At 42.0% G+C, this 13,062-nt stretch overlaps 1 protein-coding gene, 1 non-coding gene and 1 pseudogene across 6 annotated transcripts; 2 read left to right on the top strand and 1 right to left on the bottom strand.

The window, feature by feature from the left end:
• Positions 1–1,185: 1,185 nt before the first annotated feature.
• On the top strand, positions 1,186–3,655 carry LOC103869405 (sugar transport protein 4). Of its 5 annotated transcripts, XM_033291223.1 has the most exons (6): positions 1,186–1,375; positions 1,484–1,489; positions 1,587–1,773; positions 1,874–2,193; positions 2,271–2,900; positions 2,978–3,655. In XM_033291223.1, the coding sequence occupies exons 3-6, from the start codon at positions 1,641–1,643 to the stop codon at positions 3,437–3,439; spliced, it is 1,545 nt and encodes a 514-aa protein (XP_033147114.1). In that variant the 5' UTR covers positions 1,186–1,375; positions 1,484–1,489; positions 1,587–1,640; the 3' UTR covers positions 3,440–3,655. The 5 variants fall into 5 exon arrangements, with proteins under 5 accessions (XP_033147114.1, XP_033147115.1, XP_033147113.1 ...); XM_033291224.1 differs by lacking the exon at positions 1,484–1,489 and having other exon boundaries at positions 1,234–1,375; positions 1,593–1,773; XM_033291222.1 differs by having other exon boundaries at positions 1,234–1,494; positions 1,593–1,773.
• Positions 3,656–8,486: 4,831 nt separating this feature from the next.
• Positions 8,487–8,593, bottom strand: LOC117134570. The gene has a single exon (XR_004458754.1). It is a non-coding gene; the product is annotated as a small nucleolar RNA R71 (small nucleolar RNA).
• A 259-nt stretch (positions 8,594–8,852) lies between these two features.
• Positions 8,853–13,062, top strand: part of LOC117133968 — a 10,789-nt pseudogene continuing 6,579 nt past the window's right edge.

Raw genomic sequence — 13,062 nt, 5'->3', positions numbered from 1 at the left:
ATATCCGCGTGAGTGCGCGGATCAAACTCTAGTGATTATTATTAAGTTTCTTGTTTTAAAAAAATATCTTACTTTTTATTTTTATTTATTTATTTGTAGGTGATATATAATCTATTAACTAATGTAAAGGCTCTAAAAATACCCATTAGAAGCAGACTATCCAGTTTTGAAAACAGACTTGGAATGTAATTTCAAAAGGAAATAAAATCTTATCAAAAATCTTATCTGATTTTAGTGACAAAAAAAAATCTTATCAAACAAAAAAAATAGTAGCGGTCTTCTCTGTCTATTGACCCAGTTTTGCGGGCGTTTACTCATTTAAAGCCACAAAATCAATTTAAAATATCTGCCTTTTAGAAAAAGTGTCAATGAGAAAACAAAAATATATTTAGTTGAGTCAAAATTGTAGTTCTGCTTAGGGGTGGGCACTTTACCCGATATCTGAAGTGGCACCCGAACCCGATCCGAAAAAACCGAACCGAAATCCGAACCGAAGTAGCAAAATATCCGAACGGGTATTGAATAAGGAGAGATTGGATACCCGAATCCGAACGGATAATACCCGAACCCGAATGGATATCCGAAGATAACCGAACATATGTATAATTAACCTTATGTTTTTAGTTTATATCTCTCATTTTATATAAAATATTTATATTGATACTTCACATAATTTAAGTTCATATGATATACATACAATTACGGAAAAAATGATTTGCTACTCACTTAAAATGCATGTCAAGTTTTTTATTTCAAAAATTAACAAAAAGTTATATCCAAAATTAAAAAAAAATAACTAAATTAATACCTTTTTAGTTTTAAAATGTTATGTCCAAATCTATTAACCATTCAATCTATTAAAAATAAAAAAAATTAGTTAACTAAAAGTTATATTTTTAAATACAATAAACTTGAGAAATGAAAATTTTAATTTTTTTTTTCAAAATTTAAATATCCGAACCCGATCCGAAATAACCGAATCCGAACTAAAAATACCCGAACCCGACCCGAAGTACAGAAATACCCGAACGGGTTCTAGACCTCTATACCGAAATACCCGAAAATCCAAAATACCCGATCCGAACCCGAACGGGTAACCGATCGCCCACCCCTAGTTCTACTACACAAATGTGAAGAGTGTGTTTATTTTAACTTTTTGTGTAATAGTGTAATTATTTACTTTGCAGCGTTATTCTTCACCTAACGTTATACTTCATCTAAACACAACGTTATATTTAATAAAAATCAATAAATAAAAACTATTAAAAGACACGAGATTTATGGAAGAAGATTAGATCCAGTGAGCAATAGCAAGTGGGTAAGAACGAAGAACAGCTGTTCTTCTCCTTCGTTCTCACCTCAAAGTCAGCTGACAGTTAGTCACTTCTAATCCTATAAATTTCAACCCTTCTTCTCCATTTTCATAATCATATCGTTTCTTGTCTCTTCTTGACTTTTCTTCTCCAAATCCTTTTCGGACAAGATCTACCACAAGTAAATAATTGTCTGAAAAAACAAACAAACACAAACACCAAGGAGAAGAAGAAGAATAACAAGATCTGCTCTGTTTTTGTTTCCTTTGTGTGAAACAGAAAAGTCAACACTGAGTCTCCACGACGTCGTTTTAGCAAATCGGAGAAATGGCCGGAGGATTCGTCAGTCAAACGCCGGGAGTACGGAACTACAACTACAAACTGACACCGAAAGTGTTCGTAACATGTTTCATCGGTGCTTTTGGTGGTCTCATCTTCGGATATGATCTCGGGATCTCAGGTTTTTGTTTTGTTCTCAGATTCAAGTCTTGTTTCTTCTTTGACCTAACCTAGGAGGTATCCCCAGTGAGTAATTTATGGGCTTTTTTTGTTACTTGTAGGAGGGGTAACCCAAATGGAGCCATTCTTGGAAGAGTTTTTCCCTTACGTGTATAAGAAGATGAAGAACGCACACGAGAACGAGTACTGTCGTTTTGATAGTCAGCTTCTCACTCTCTTCACTTCATCTCTCTATTTAGCGGCTTTGGTCTCTTCCTTGTTCGCTTCCACGATAACCCGAGTCTTCGGAAGGAAATGGTCCATGTTCCTCGGTGGGTTCACCTTCTTCATCGGCTCTGCTTTCAATGGCTTTGCCCAAAACATCGCCATGCTTCTCATCGGTCGTATCTTGCTCGGTTTTGGAGTCGGATTCGCCAATCAAGTAAGTTCTACAAACAGATAACTTGATGAAGAAGCAACAACGGCGGTTTATGCTAACCGGTTTTGTTTTGGTTTCAGTCTGTTCCGGTTTATCTATCGGAGATGGCTCCTCCAAATCTAAGAGGAGCGTTCAACAATGGGTTTCAAGTAGCGATTATATTCGGTATCGTTGTTGCAACGATCATCAACTACTTCACCGCACAGTTGAAAGGTAACATCGGATGGAGAATCTCACTAGGGTTAGCTTGTGTCCCTGCGATGATGATTATGATCGGAGCTCTCATCCTTCCCGACACTCCGAACTCTCTCATCGAACGTGGCTTCACCGAAGATGCCAAGAAAATGCTTCAATCTATCCGAGGAACCAGTGAAGTCGATGAAGAGTTTCAAGATCTCATTGATGCAAGCGAGGAGTCTAAGCAAGTGAAACACCCGTGGAAGAACATCATGCTTCCTCGTTACAGACCGCAGTTGATCATGACTTGCTTCATTCCTTTCTTCCAACAGCTTACCGGAATCAACGTCATTACGTTTTACGCTCCCGTTCTGTTTCAAACCTTAGGGTTCGGTAGCAAAGCCTCGCTCTTGTCGGCTATGGTAACGGGAATCATCGAGCTCTTGTGTACCTTTGTCTCTGTTTTCACAGTTGATAGGTTCGGAAGAAGAGTCTTGTTCCTCCAGGGAGGTATCCAGATGCTTATCTCTCAGGTAACACAAAACCCTAGCCCTAAACTTAGTTTCTTGATAAACACGCAATCTCTTGAATGCCATCATATGTGTTACAGATTGCTATTGGAGTCATGATCGGAGTCAAGTTTGGAACGGTTGGAACAGGGAACATAGGGAAAACAGATGCTAATCTGATCGTGGCGCTGATCTGCATCTATGTAGCGGGTTTCGCCTGGTCATGGGGACCGTTGGGATGGTTGGTCCCTAGTGAGATATCTCCACTAGAGATCCGATCAGCAGCTCAAGCCATAAACGTTGCGGTGAACATGTTCTTCACATTCCTTGTAGCTCAGCTCTTCCTGACTATGCTCTGCCACATGAAGTTTGGACTATTCTTCTTCTTTGCGGTGTTTGTCTTCATAATGACGATATTTATCTACTTGATGTTGCCTGAGACGAAGAATGTGCCCATTGAAGAGATGAATAGAGTATGGAAGGCACACTGGTTCTGGGGAAGGTTTATTCCTAATGAAGCTGTTGGTGTTAGTGCTGCTGAGATGCAGCAAAAGTCTGTATGATGATGAAAATGTTATCTTTGGGCAAAAAGACTTGTGAGAAAATTTGAAAAGAAATGTCAAAATATGTTTATTCCTGAAAGAAAGCTGCTCTGCTCTTTGATGCATAGACTTAGTATATTTTTTCCTTACTCAATGTCTTTGTTGTAATCGTAATTTGGACCTAAAGAAAGCTACGAAAACTAAAAAATATTCAAAAAGGGAAATCAGTTTGTCTTATGTTTTTAAACTCTTACTTAACATTTCTGTGATTCTTTGTTTGAGAAAATGAGTTATAATGCTAAGAAACCAGTAATAGTCACCAGTAAAATCAAGAATAGTCTTATATTTAAGAAAATGAGTTATATAAGTTTCTATTGTTTTTAAAAGAGATTAGGATTTGTTTCATGACAGGTTTCAGTTTCTGATATTATTGTCCACAGTATTTAAACAAAAGGGTTAATTAGGTGAATATACAAGAAAACTTTCGAAAGGAATTTTTTCAGCTTTTTTATGTGAAAATGCAAAAATAAATAAGAAGACAGGTCTGTAAGAGAAACTTTCTAACAAACAGTCAAACATGTCCATGATATTTGGTATCAAACATTAATCAACTCTTGTTACTAGCTAACTACTTCCCCTTATCCTAAGATCAAGAAAGATAAGGTAAAAAAGTTATTACACAACACGCAACATTTAATCCAACCCCTAGTTAGGTCACTACATTATCTATTTAAAAAGATCAAAAAGGTGAATCAATTTTTTGAGTTTTTAGTACATAAAGTTTAATCAGTTTCTAACTTTTACTAGTTTTACTGATTCTGTTATTTTCTGCACGCTATCAGGTGGCATACCAGTTTTTTTTTTTTTTTGTCATCAAAAGCTTTATTTCAAACTTAAACCGGTCCTATCGTACTAGCTTCATGAGCTAGCGGAATAGAGACCAAACTGTCAACCAACATGTAGTGTAATTCACGTGATCGGGCCTCTTTTGCAAGAGCATCCGCACGGAAGTTCAAAGAACGAGGTATAAAGCTCAGCGAAAAAGAAATAAAAGATGTTCTCAGTGCCTCAATGGCATCAAGCTCTGGTTCAAGTGCTAGCCACTTCTTAGAGAAATTGATGACGTGTACCAGCTGTTGACAGTCTGATTCCAAGCGCACCTGCTGGAACCCACGACTACTAAGCTCCTCCATAGCCCACACTAAACTCTCCGCTTCCGCGTGTAGTGGGGATGGGACGTTGGTTAGTTTCCTTTGCCCTCGCATTACCTCCATGTCGCCATCGAACACAATAAAACTCAGCCCCACTCCAGTATCTTCTAGGACCCAAGACGCGTCGAGCTGGCATCTCCATCGTCCCACCCTTTCTTGTTCCTCCACCTCCGCTATCCTCTCATTCCCGTCGTCTACCGCTTCCAAGATGTCCGGCAAGATCTGCGCTAGTTTCCATGTTGTAGCTTCCGAAACCGCTAGTTGCAGGGTATCCACAGGTGATGTATCCTTGTTATTAAAACATTTATCGTTTCGTGCCTTCCATAAGTACCAGATCAACCATGGAAAGAAGGCCGTGCTCTCTGCGCTGCTAGGATCTGTTTGCATATTCAGTAGCATATCAAAGTTGACAAAGATTGAGGAACTCGGGAACCCCCCCCGGAGACGTCGGGACTGTCGATAGTGCCCAACATTGAATCGCTGGTGGGCATTCAAAAATGATATGGTTAAACGTTTCACTCTCCGCACCACAGCGTTGACAGACCGAGTCGTTACCACAATGTCTTTCTTTTAGCTTGCTCGCTGAGGCTACATATCCAGACAGAGCTTGCCACAGAAAATGCTTGATTTTCCGCGGAGCTTTAAGTCTCCAAACCTTTTTTTTTAAACCATTGCAACTCGGTCCCAGGCTTATGTCCCCACGCAGCTTTTTCCGTTGTTCAACTGCAATGGTGTACCCAGACCTCACTGTGTATACACCCGACTTTGTATGCTTCCAACTGTAGCCGTCTTTGCGTCCCGTTTTGCTGATCCTAAGTGTGAGAATACGAGGTACATCATCAGCAGCAATAAATTCGTTTATAACGCCAATATTCCATTCAGCCTTGTCGACATCAATAAGGTGGTGGACTTTAAGATCAGTATCCATGATCACTGTCTTTGGTTTCGCCGCGCGAGCAGGTTCCATAGGGATCCATGCGTCTTCCCAAACTTTCGTGTCTGCCCCTGTTCCTATCGTCCTCTTGATTCCACCGATGAGAATCGGTTTAGCTGCCATCAAGCTGTTCCACCCAAAAGATGGGGAATTTGCTTTACCTGTTACAAGTGGATTCGAATGCCTGTGGTATCTACCTTTGAGAACTTTTGCTAGAAGGGACTCGAGATGTGTAAGCAGACGCCAGACTTGTTTAGCGAGAAGGGCCAGGTTGAAATCCCGGAAATCTCGGAAGCCCAAACCTCCTTCCTCTACTGGTACGCAGATTTTGTCCCATGCCACCCAATGCATCCCCCGATTGTTATTGCTTGTACTCCACCAGAAACGCGCCACTGCGGCGGATAGTTTGTTACAGATCTCTATTGGTATCAAGTAACACGACATCACATAAGTCGGTACTGACTGGGCCATTGATTTGATTTGCACCTCTTTACCACCCTTTGATAAGAGTTTACCTGACCAAGAGTTGATCTTTCCATTCATCCTCTCTTGAACGAAAGAAAAAACTTGTTTCTTTGATCCACAAATCTTTTCTGGCATTCCCAGGTACATTCCCATTCCTCCTTCGTTGTTAATATTGAGTGATCTTTTCAGATCGGTTTTTGTGGACGCTATGACCTTAGAACCGAACAGAACTGAAGATTTAGACTTATTCAGTTGTTGTCCTGAGGCTTTCCCATAGACGTCAATGATGCGAATGATATCTTGCATATTTACATTGTCTTATCCATTTATTCATGTGCATTTTCATCATATAGATTAGGATTTAGCCATGTCTAGGTTGCATTTTGCATACATATGTCTCTATCAGGTATTTGAGTACCACATGGAGTTTCTGGAGACATTTGGGTGCATTTGGAGCTCAAAGGAGGTGATTAGAGTGGTCTTTGGACGAGCACTGCCTGGAGCGACTTCTCGGAGCGACGGCATAAGGTCGCTGTGCACCACATCCCGGAGCGACTCATCCAGAGCGACTGCACAAAGTCGCTCGCGTTTTCACATCCAGAGACACACATTTTGACCTCGGAGCGACCTTCCAGAGCGACGTGCTGAAGTCGCTCCCGAAGCTTGGAGCGACCTTACCAGAGCGACAGGGAGAAGTCGCTCGCCATTTTGGTTCTCGGAAACACGAAATCGCTCTCGGAGCGACCTCTCGCAGCGACCCAGCGAGGTCGCTCCCGAAGCCCAGAGCGACGTGCTGGAGCGACTTGCCGAGGTCGCTGCGCGTCGCCATATCTGCTCGAATTCATGTTTTCTCAAGGGCCTTTTTGTCATTTTATTATGCACGTTTTTTATTCTGAAAACCTATGTTTTAATACTCTGTAAGCCACCAAGAGGGGATTATCTTTGTTCTTAGAAAAACCACCAAAAACCTTTGGAAAGTCATCTCTTTGAATCAATTGATCAGTTTATTATTGAGAATTCTGTGTTCTTATCTATTTTTCCTGTGTTTCTCTACATGATTAATCTGAAATCCAACATGGGTTTAAGAGGAATCATGGAGATTAGTGAGTAATCCCTTTTGAATTCATGGGTTAGGGAGATTGAGGGTGATTAGGTTAGAACTAGGATGTTTTAGTGTAGATCATTCATATTTCCTTGCTAGTTGAGTGAGCATAATGCATCTTCTGAGTTGGCCACTCAGTAGTTGAATCTTAGGCATTTCCCCCGAAAGGTGTTCGAGGAAATGCCCGAGACAACTCTTCTTAGCTTTTAGCATACTTTGCCAAAGACATTTGTTGTTAGAGGTGCTAAGATAGCCATTGGACTTGCTGTTATGATTGCTTTCATATTATTCAACCAAAGACATTTGATGTTTGAATTGTGTTAAGTAAATGAACATTCATCTAGACATAGAGTTTGTTTAGGATTGTGTCCAAGCTTAAGGTTAATAGATTGATTGATCGTTTGCCATCTTTAGTTCGAAACTTGACCACCCGAGGTCTAATCCCTATATCCATGAGTTCTCTTTTCCAATAGTTAAGAAAGTATCATTTAGTTATTTCTTTTAATTAGTCATAGTTTAAAAACCCATCTAAATCATTGATTGCACTTAGATTAAGTGATTACTTGCATTCTCGGTGCTTTGATATCTCTCAGAACTGGTTCGACAATCATTTATACTACAGCATTTGTCTTAGGAGCCTTGAAAACTCCTAACATCAAATTGGCGCCGTTGCCAAATTCTGAGTAGATTTAAACATTGAGATTTAGTCAATTGCTTGAGACTAAGTCATTTTTATTTTCTTTTGTTACTGACTCTTCTTCACCTCCCTTTAATCTACAGGTGTATGAACTTGCGGAGCAGGGGTCCATCAAACCTAGTTCCAAGAGCAGCAGACATCAGAGCTTTAGAGAGAGAGTGTGCTAGAAAGAGAAGAGAAGAAGAACATCAGGCTCAATCGCAGAGACTGAACACTGACATGGGAGACGTTCATCAAGAAGATGCAGGCGTCAATGGCGCTAACAACAATGGTCCACCTAACCAACAGCGAGCAGCTCGACCCATTGGCACTTACGACCGTCCAAACATTCATGGTCATAGATTGGGAATCCGAGCACCCGCTGTGGCAGCCAACAACTTTGAGATCAAGTCAGGACTCCTCAACGTGATCGAGAACAACAAGTATCATGGCTTGGCTCTAGAGGATCCATTTGATCACTTGGACAGGTTCGACAGCTACTGTGGGTTGTCAAAAACCAATGGTGTGTCCGAAGATGCTTTAAAGCTCAAGCTATTCCCTTTCTCTTTGGGGATAAGGCACGTCAGTGGGAGAAGTCTCTACCCAGCGACTCCATTACCACTTGGGATGACTGCAAGAAAGCATTCTTGGAGAAGTTCTTCTCTACTTCAAGAACTGCTAAGCTGAGAAACGAGATCTCCAGCTTTCAACAGAAGGGCTTGGAAGGTTTCAGTGAAGCCTGGGAGAGATTCAAGGGCTACCAAGCTCAATGCCCACACCATGGTTTCTCTAAGGAGAGCTTGCTGAGCACATTCTACCGTGGTGCTCTCCCTAAGTACAGGGCCAGACTGGATACAGCTAGTAATGGGTTCTTCTTGGGGAGAACTGAGGAGGATGCAGAGGAGCTGGTTGACAACATGGTTAAGAGTGATGCAGTCTACAGTGGAGACCACGACAGAGGCAGTAGAACTGATGATAAGCAGACGAGGAAGGAATTGAAGGCTCTACAGGATAAGATAGACATCCTCATTGCTGATAAAGCTACCCAAGAGCAGCTGCACTTTGTTGGCAACCCAAGCCAAGAGACACCAGTTGTTGTCCATGAAGTTGAGGGTTTGGAAGGTCAGGAAGAGCTGTGTTTCATCAACAACAATGGTAGCTGGTACAAGAAAGAACCCAACTTTCAGTACAACAACTACCAACAGAAATCCTATTCCAACAACCAACAGAGTGGTTATCAGCCTCGGAACAATCAGCAAGGCAGCTATCAACCTCAGCAAAACCCTCCTCCTGGTTCAACAACAAGGGCAACCATTCTTCCCAACAACAATCTAATCCCTCTACCTCCACTCCTCAAGTCAGCAGCACTGATGCTCTACTGAAACAAATCCTGGAGTCTCAAACAAGAAGTGAGAAGCATGTTGGCTATGAGTTGAAGAATCTTCACTCAAAGATTGATGGGAGCTACAATGAGCTCAACAACAAGTTCAGAGCTTTGGAGAACCAGTTTGCTGCCATGAACACTCAACAAAATCGCCAACAAGGTTCTCTACCTGGAAAATCTGAGCAAAACCCCAAGGAAACCATGAAAGCTATCACTCTCAGGAGTGGTAAGGAGTTACCTCAGAGAACTCTCACCAAGGATGCTGAGAAACAAAGTGAGGGGGTTGCCATCACCATAGATGATGAAGTGGTGATTGTTGATGAGAAGATCAATGACGAGATCTTGGAAAAGATAGTGGAAGCAAAAGGAAAAGGAAAGGTTGGAGAAGAGAAGAAAACAGTTAAAGATGGTGAAGTTGTCACTCCTGCAAGTGAAAACTCTTTTGTTCCTCCTGCCTATGAACCCAAGCTTCCATTCCCAGGTCGATTCAAGAGGCAGCTGCTAGAGAAGTACAAAGCTTTGTTTGACAAGCAAATGAGTGAAGTCCAGGTCACAATGCCCATTATTGACGCTTTCATGCTGATCCCTCAGTACAGCAAGTTCCTCAAAGATGCTGTAGCTGCAAAGAAGAAAGAGATGGAGGGCATGGTGATTCTCACTCATGAGTGCAGTGCTATCATTCAGAGACTGGTCATTCCAAAGAAGCTAGAAGATCCAGGATGCTTCACATTACCTTGTGCTCTTGGACCTATGGTATTTGATAGATGTCTCTGCGATTTGGGAGCTAGTGTCAGCTTGATGCCCCTATCTGTTGCTAAGAAGCTGGGTTTCACTCAGTACAAGAAGTGTAGACTTTCTCTGGTATTGGCTGATCGTTCAGTGAAGTACCCTGTGGGTATCTTAGAGGACCTCCCAGTGATGGTTGGAAATTATGAGATCCCTACAGACTTTGTGGTGCTTGAAATGGGTGAAGAAGCTCAAGATCCTTTAATCCTTGGAAGACCTTTCTTAGCCACAGCAGGAGCTATTGTTAATGTTAAAGAAGGCAAGATTGATCTCCATCTGGGTAAAGGGCACGTTCTGCATTTCGACATCAAGGAAGTAATGAGGAGGCCAACAGTTCAAGGACAAGTGTTCTACATCGAAGAGATGGATGCCCTTGCTGATGAACTCCTTGAAGAGTTGTCACTAGAGGACCCTCTACAGCATGCTTTAACTGTAGAGAAGGAGACTGAGGTGATTGAGAACCTGGAGAGTACTGCCTATGGGATGATGCTGGATTCACACCAGGCGTTTTTCAGTAAGGACCAGTACGAGGAGCTTCCACAGATGGTTCACCAACAAGTCTCAGTCACTCAACAAGAGGACAACCAGCAGGATGACTGGAGTGAACTTAAGGCACCTAAAGTGGAGCTTAAACCTCTTCCCCATGGTGTAAGGTATGCATTCCTTGGTCCTAATGAAACTTACCCTGTCATTGTGAGTAGTGAACTTACTGAAAATGAGCTATCTGAACTTTTGAAAACACTTAAAAGATTTAGAAAGGCAATAGGTTACTCACTAGATGACATCAAGGGGATATCACCCTCTTTGTGCATGCATAGGATACATCTTGAGGATGAATCAATGACTTCTATCGAGCATCAAAGAAGGTTAAATCCTAACCTGAAGGATGTTGTAAAGAAAGAGATTCTTAAACTCCTAGATGCTGGTGTTATTTACCCTATCTCAGATTCTAAATGGGTATCACCTGTGCATGTTGTACCAAAGAAAGGTGGTATCACTGTGATCAAGAATGACAAGGATGAATTGATACCAACAAGAACCATCACAGGTCATAGAATGTGCATTGATTACCGAAAACTAAACTCTGCATCTAGAAAGGATCATTTTCCACTACCATTTATTGATCAGATGCTTGAGAGACTTGCAAATCACCCATTCTATTGTTTCCTTGATGGGTACTCAGGATTTTTCCAAATCCCCATACATCCCAATGATCAAGAGAAAACGACATTCACATGTCCCTATGGTACCTTTGCATATCGAAGAATGCCATTTGGACTATGTAATGCTCCAGCCACCTTTCAAAGGTGCATGATGTCAATTTTCTCTGATCTGATTGAGGATGTTGTGGAGGTATTCATGGATGATTTCTCTGTCTACGGATCTTCGTTTTCTGCTTGTTTGTCAAATTTGTGCAGGGTCCTACAGAGATGTGAAGACACCAACCTTGTGCTGAATTGGGAGAAGTGTCACTTCATGGTCAAGGAAGGGATTGTGCTAGGACACAAGATTTCAGAGAAGGGGATTGAGGTGGATAAAGCCAAAATCGATGTTATGGTTGGTCTGCCTCCACCAAAGACAGTGAAAGACATCCGGAGTTTTCTTGGTCATGCTGGATTCTACAGGAGGTTCATCAAGGATTCTCCATGATCACTAGACCTTTGACCAGACTGCTGTGCAAGGAAGCTACCTTCAGTTTTGATGTGGAATGTCTACAAGCTTTCAAGAAGCTGAAAGGTGAACTCGTTAGTGCCCCAATTGTCCAGCCACCTGATTGGGATCTCCCTTTTGAGATCATGTGTGACGCCAGTGACTATGCTGTGGGAGCTGTTCTGGGGCAGAAGAAAGATGGCAAAACCCATGTGATCTATTATGCCAGCCAAACCCTCAATGATGCCCAGATGAAGTATGCCACAACAGAGAAGGAGATGCTGGCAATTGTTTTTGCCTTTGAGAAGTTCAGGAGCTACTTGGTTGGGTCTAAAGTCATTGTCTACACAGATCATGCCGCCTTGAGACACCTTTTGGCCAAGAAGGATGCAAAACCCAGGCTTTTGAGGTGGATCCTTTTGCTCCAAGAGTTTGATATGGAGATCAAGGACAAACCTGGAGTTGAGAATGGAGTAGCTGATCATTTGTCCAGGTTGAGGGTAGAGTCTGGTATCCCTATTGACGAAGGACTTCCTGAGGAGCAGATCATGGCTATCGAAGCAGTGATAGCAGTTTGCGAGACTGGTAGGAAGCTGGAAGAAGTCAAAGCAACAGAGGAGAAAGAACCTTGGTATGCTGATTTGGTGAACTACCTAGCCACAGGAAGAGAACCTTTGAATCTTGTAGGGTATGCCAAGAAGAAGTTCTACAAGGATGTGAAAAGATATTACTGGGACGAACCCTACCTCTACATTCTCTGCAAAGATCAGCTTTATAGGAGAGTGGTTGCAAATGAGGAGATTGATGGGATCCTTGCACAGTGTCATGGATCATCCTATGGAGGTCACTTTGCCACCTTCAAAACAGTTGCAAAAGTATTACAAGCTGGATTCTGGTGGCCACATATGTTCAAGGATACACAAGACTTTGTTTCGAAGTGTGATTCTTGCCAAAGAAGAGGAAACATCACCAAGAGGAATGAGATGCCTCAAAATCCAATCCTTGAAGTTGAAGTGTTTGATGTCTGGGGTATTGACTTCATGGGACCATTTCCATCATCTTTTGGCAACAAATATATCCTTGTGGCTGTTGATTATGTCTCCAAATGGGTGGAAGCCATTGCAAGCCCCACCAATGATGCTAGAGTTGTAATCAAGATGTTCAAGAGCATCATCTTCCCAAGGTTTGGAGTTCCAAGAGTTGTAATCAGTGATGGAGGTTCCCACTTCATTAACAAACTGCTTGAGGGACTTCTCAAGAAGAACGGTGTGAAGCACAAGGTGGCAACTCCTTATCATCCCCAAACAAGTGGCCAAGTTGAGATTTCTAACAGGGAGATCAAATCTATTCTGGAGAAGATTGTGGGGATTACAAGGAGGATTGGTCTAATAAGCTTGACGATGCACTTGGGCTTATAGGACAGCGTACAGACACCA

Source organism: Brassica rapa, chromosome A05, assembly GCF_000309985.2.
Source record: "Brassica rapa cultivar Chiifu-401-42 chromosome A05, CAAS_Brap_v3.01, whole genome shotgun sequence".
Lineage (NCBI taxonomy): Eukaryota > Viridiplantae > Streptophyta > Magnoliopsida > Brassicales > Brassicaceae > Brassica > Brassica rapa.
The sequence above is the reverse complement of the archived record's forward strand: the minus strand, read 5'-3'. Positions and strand labels throughout refer to the sequence as shown.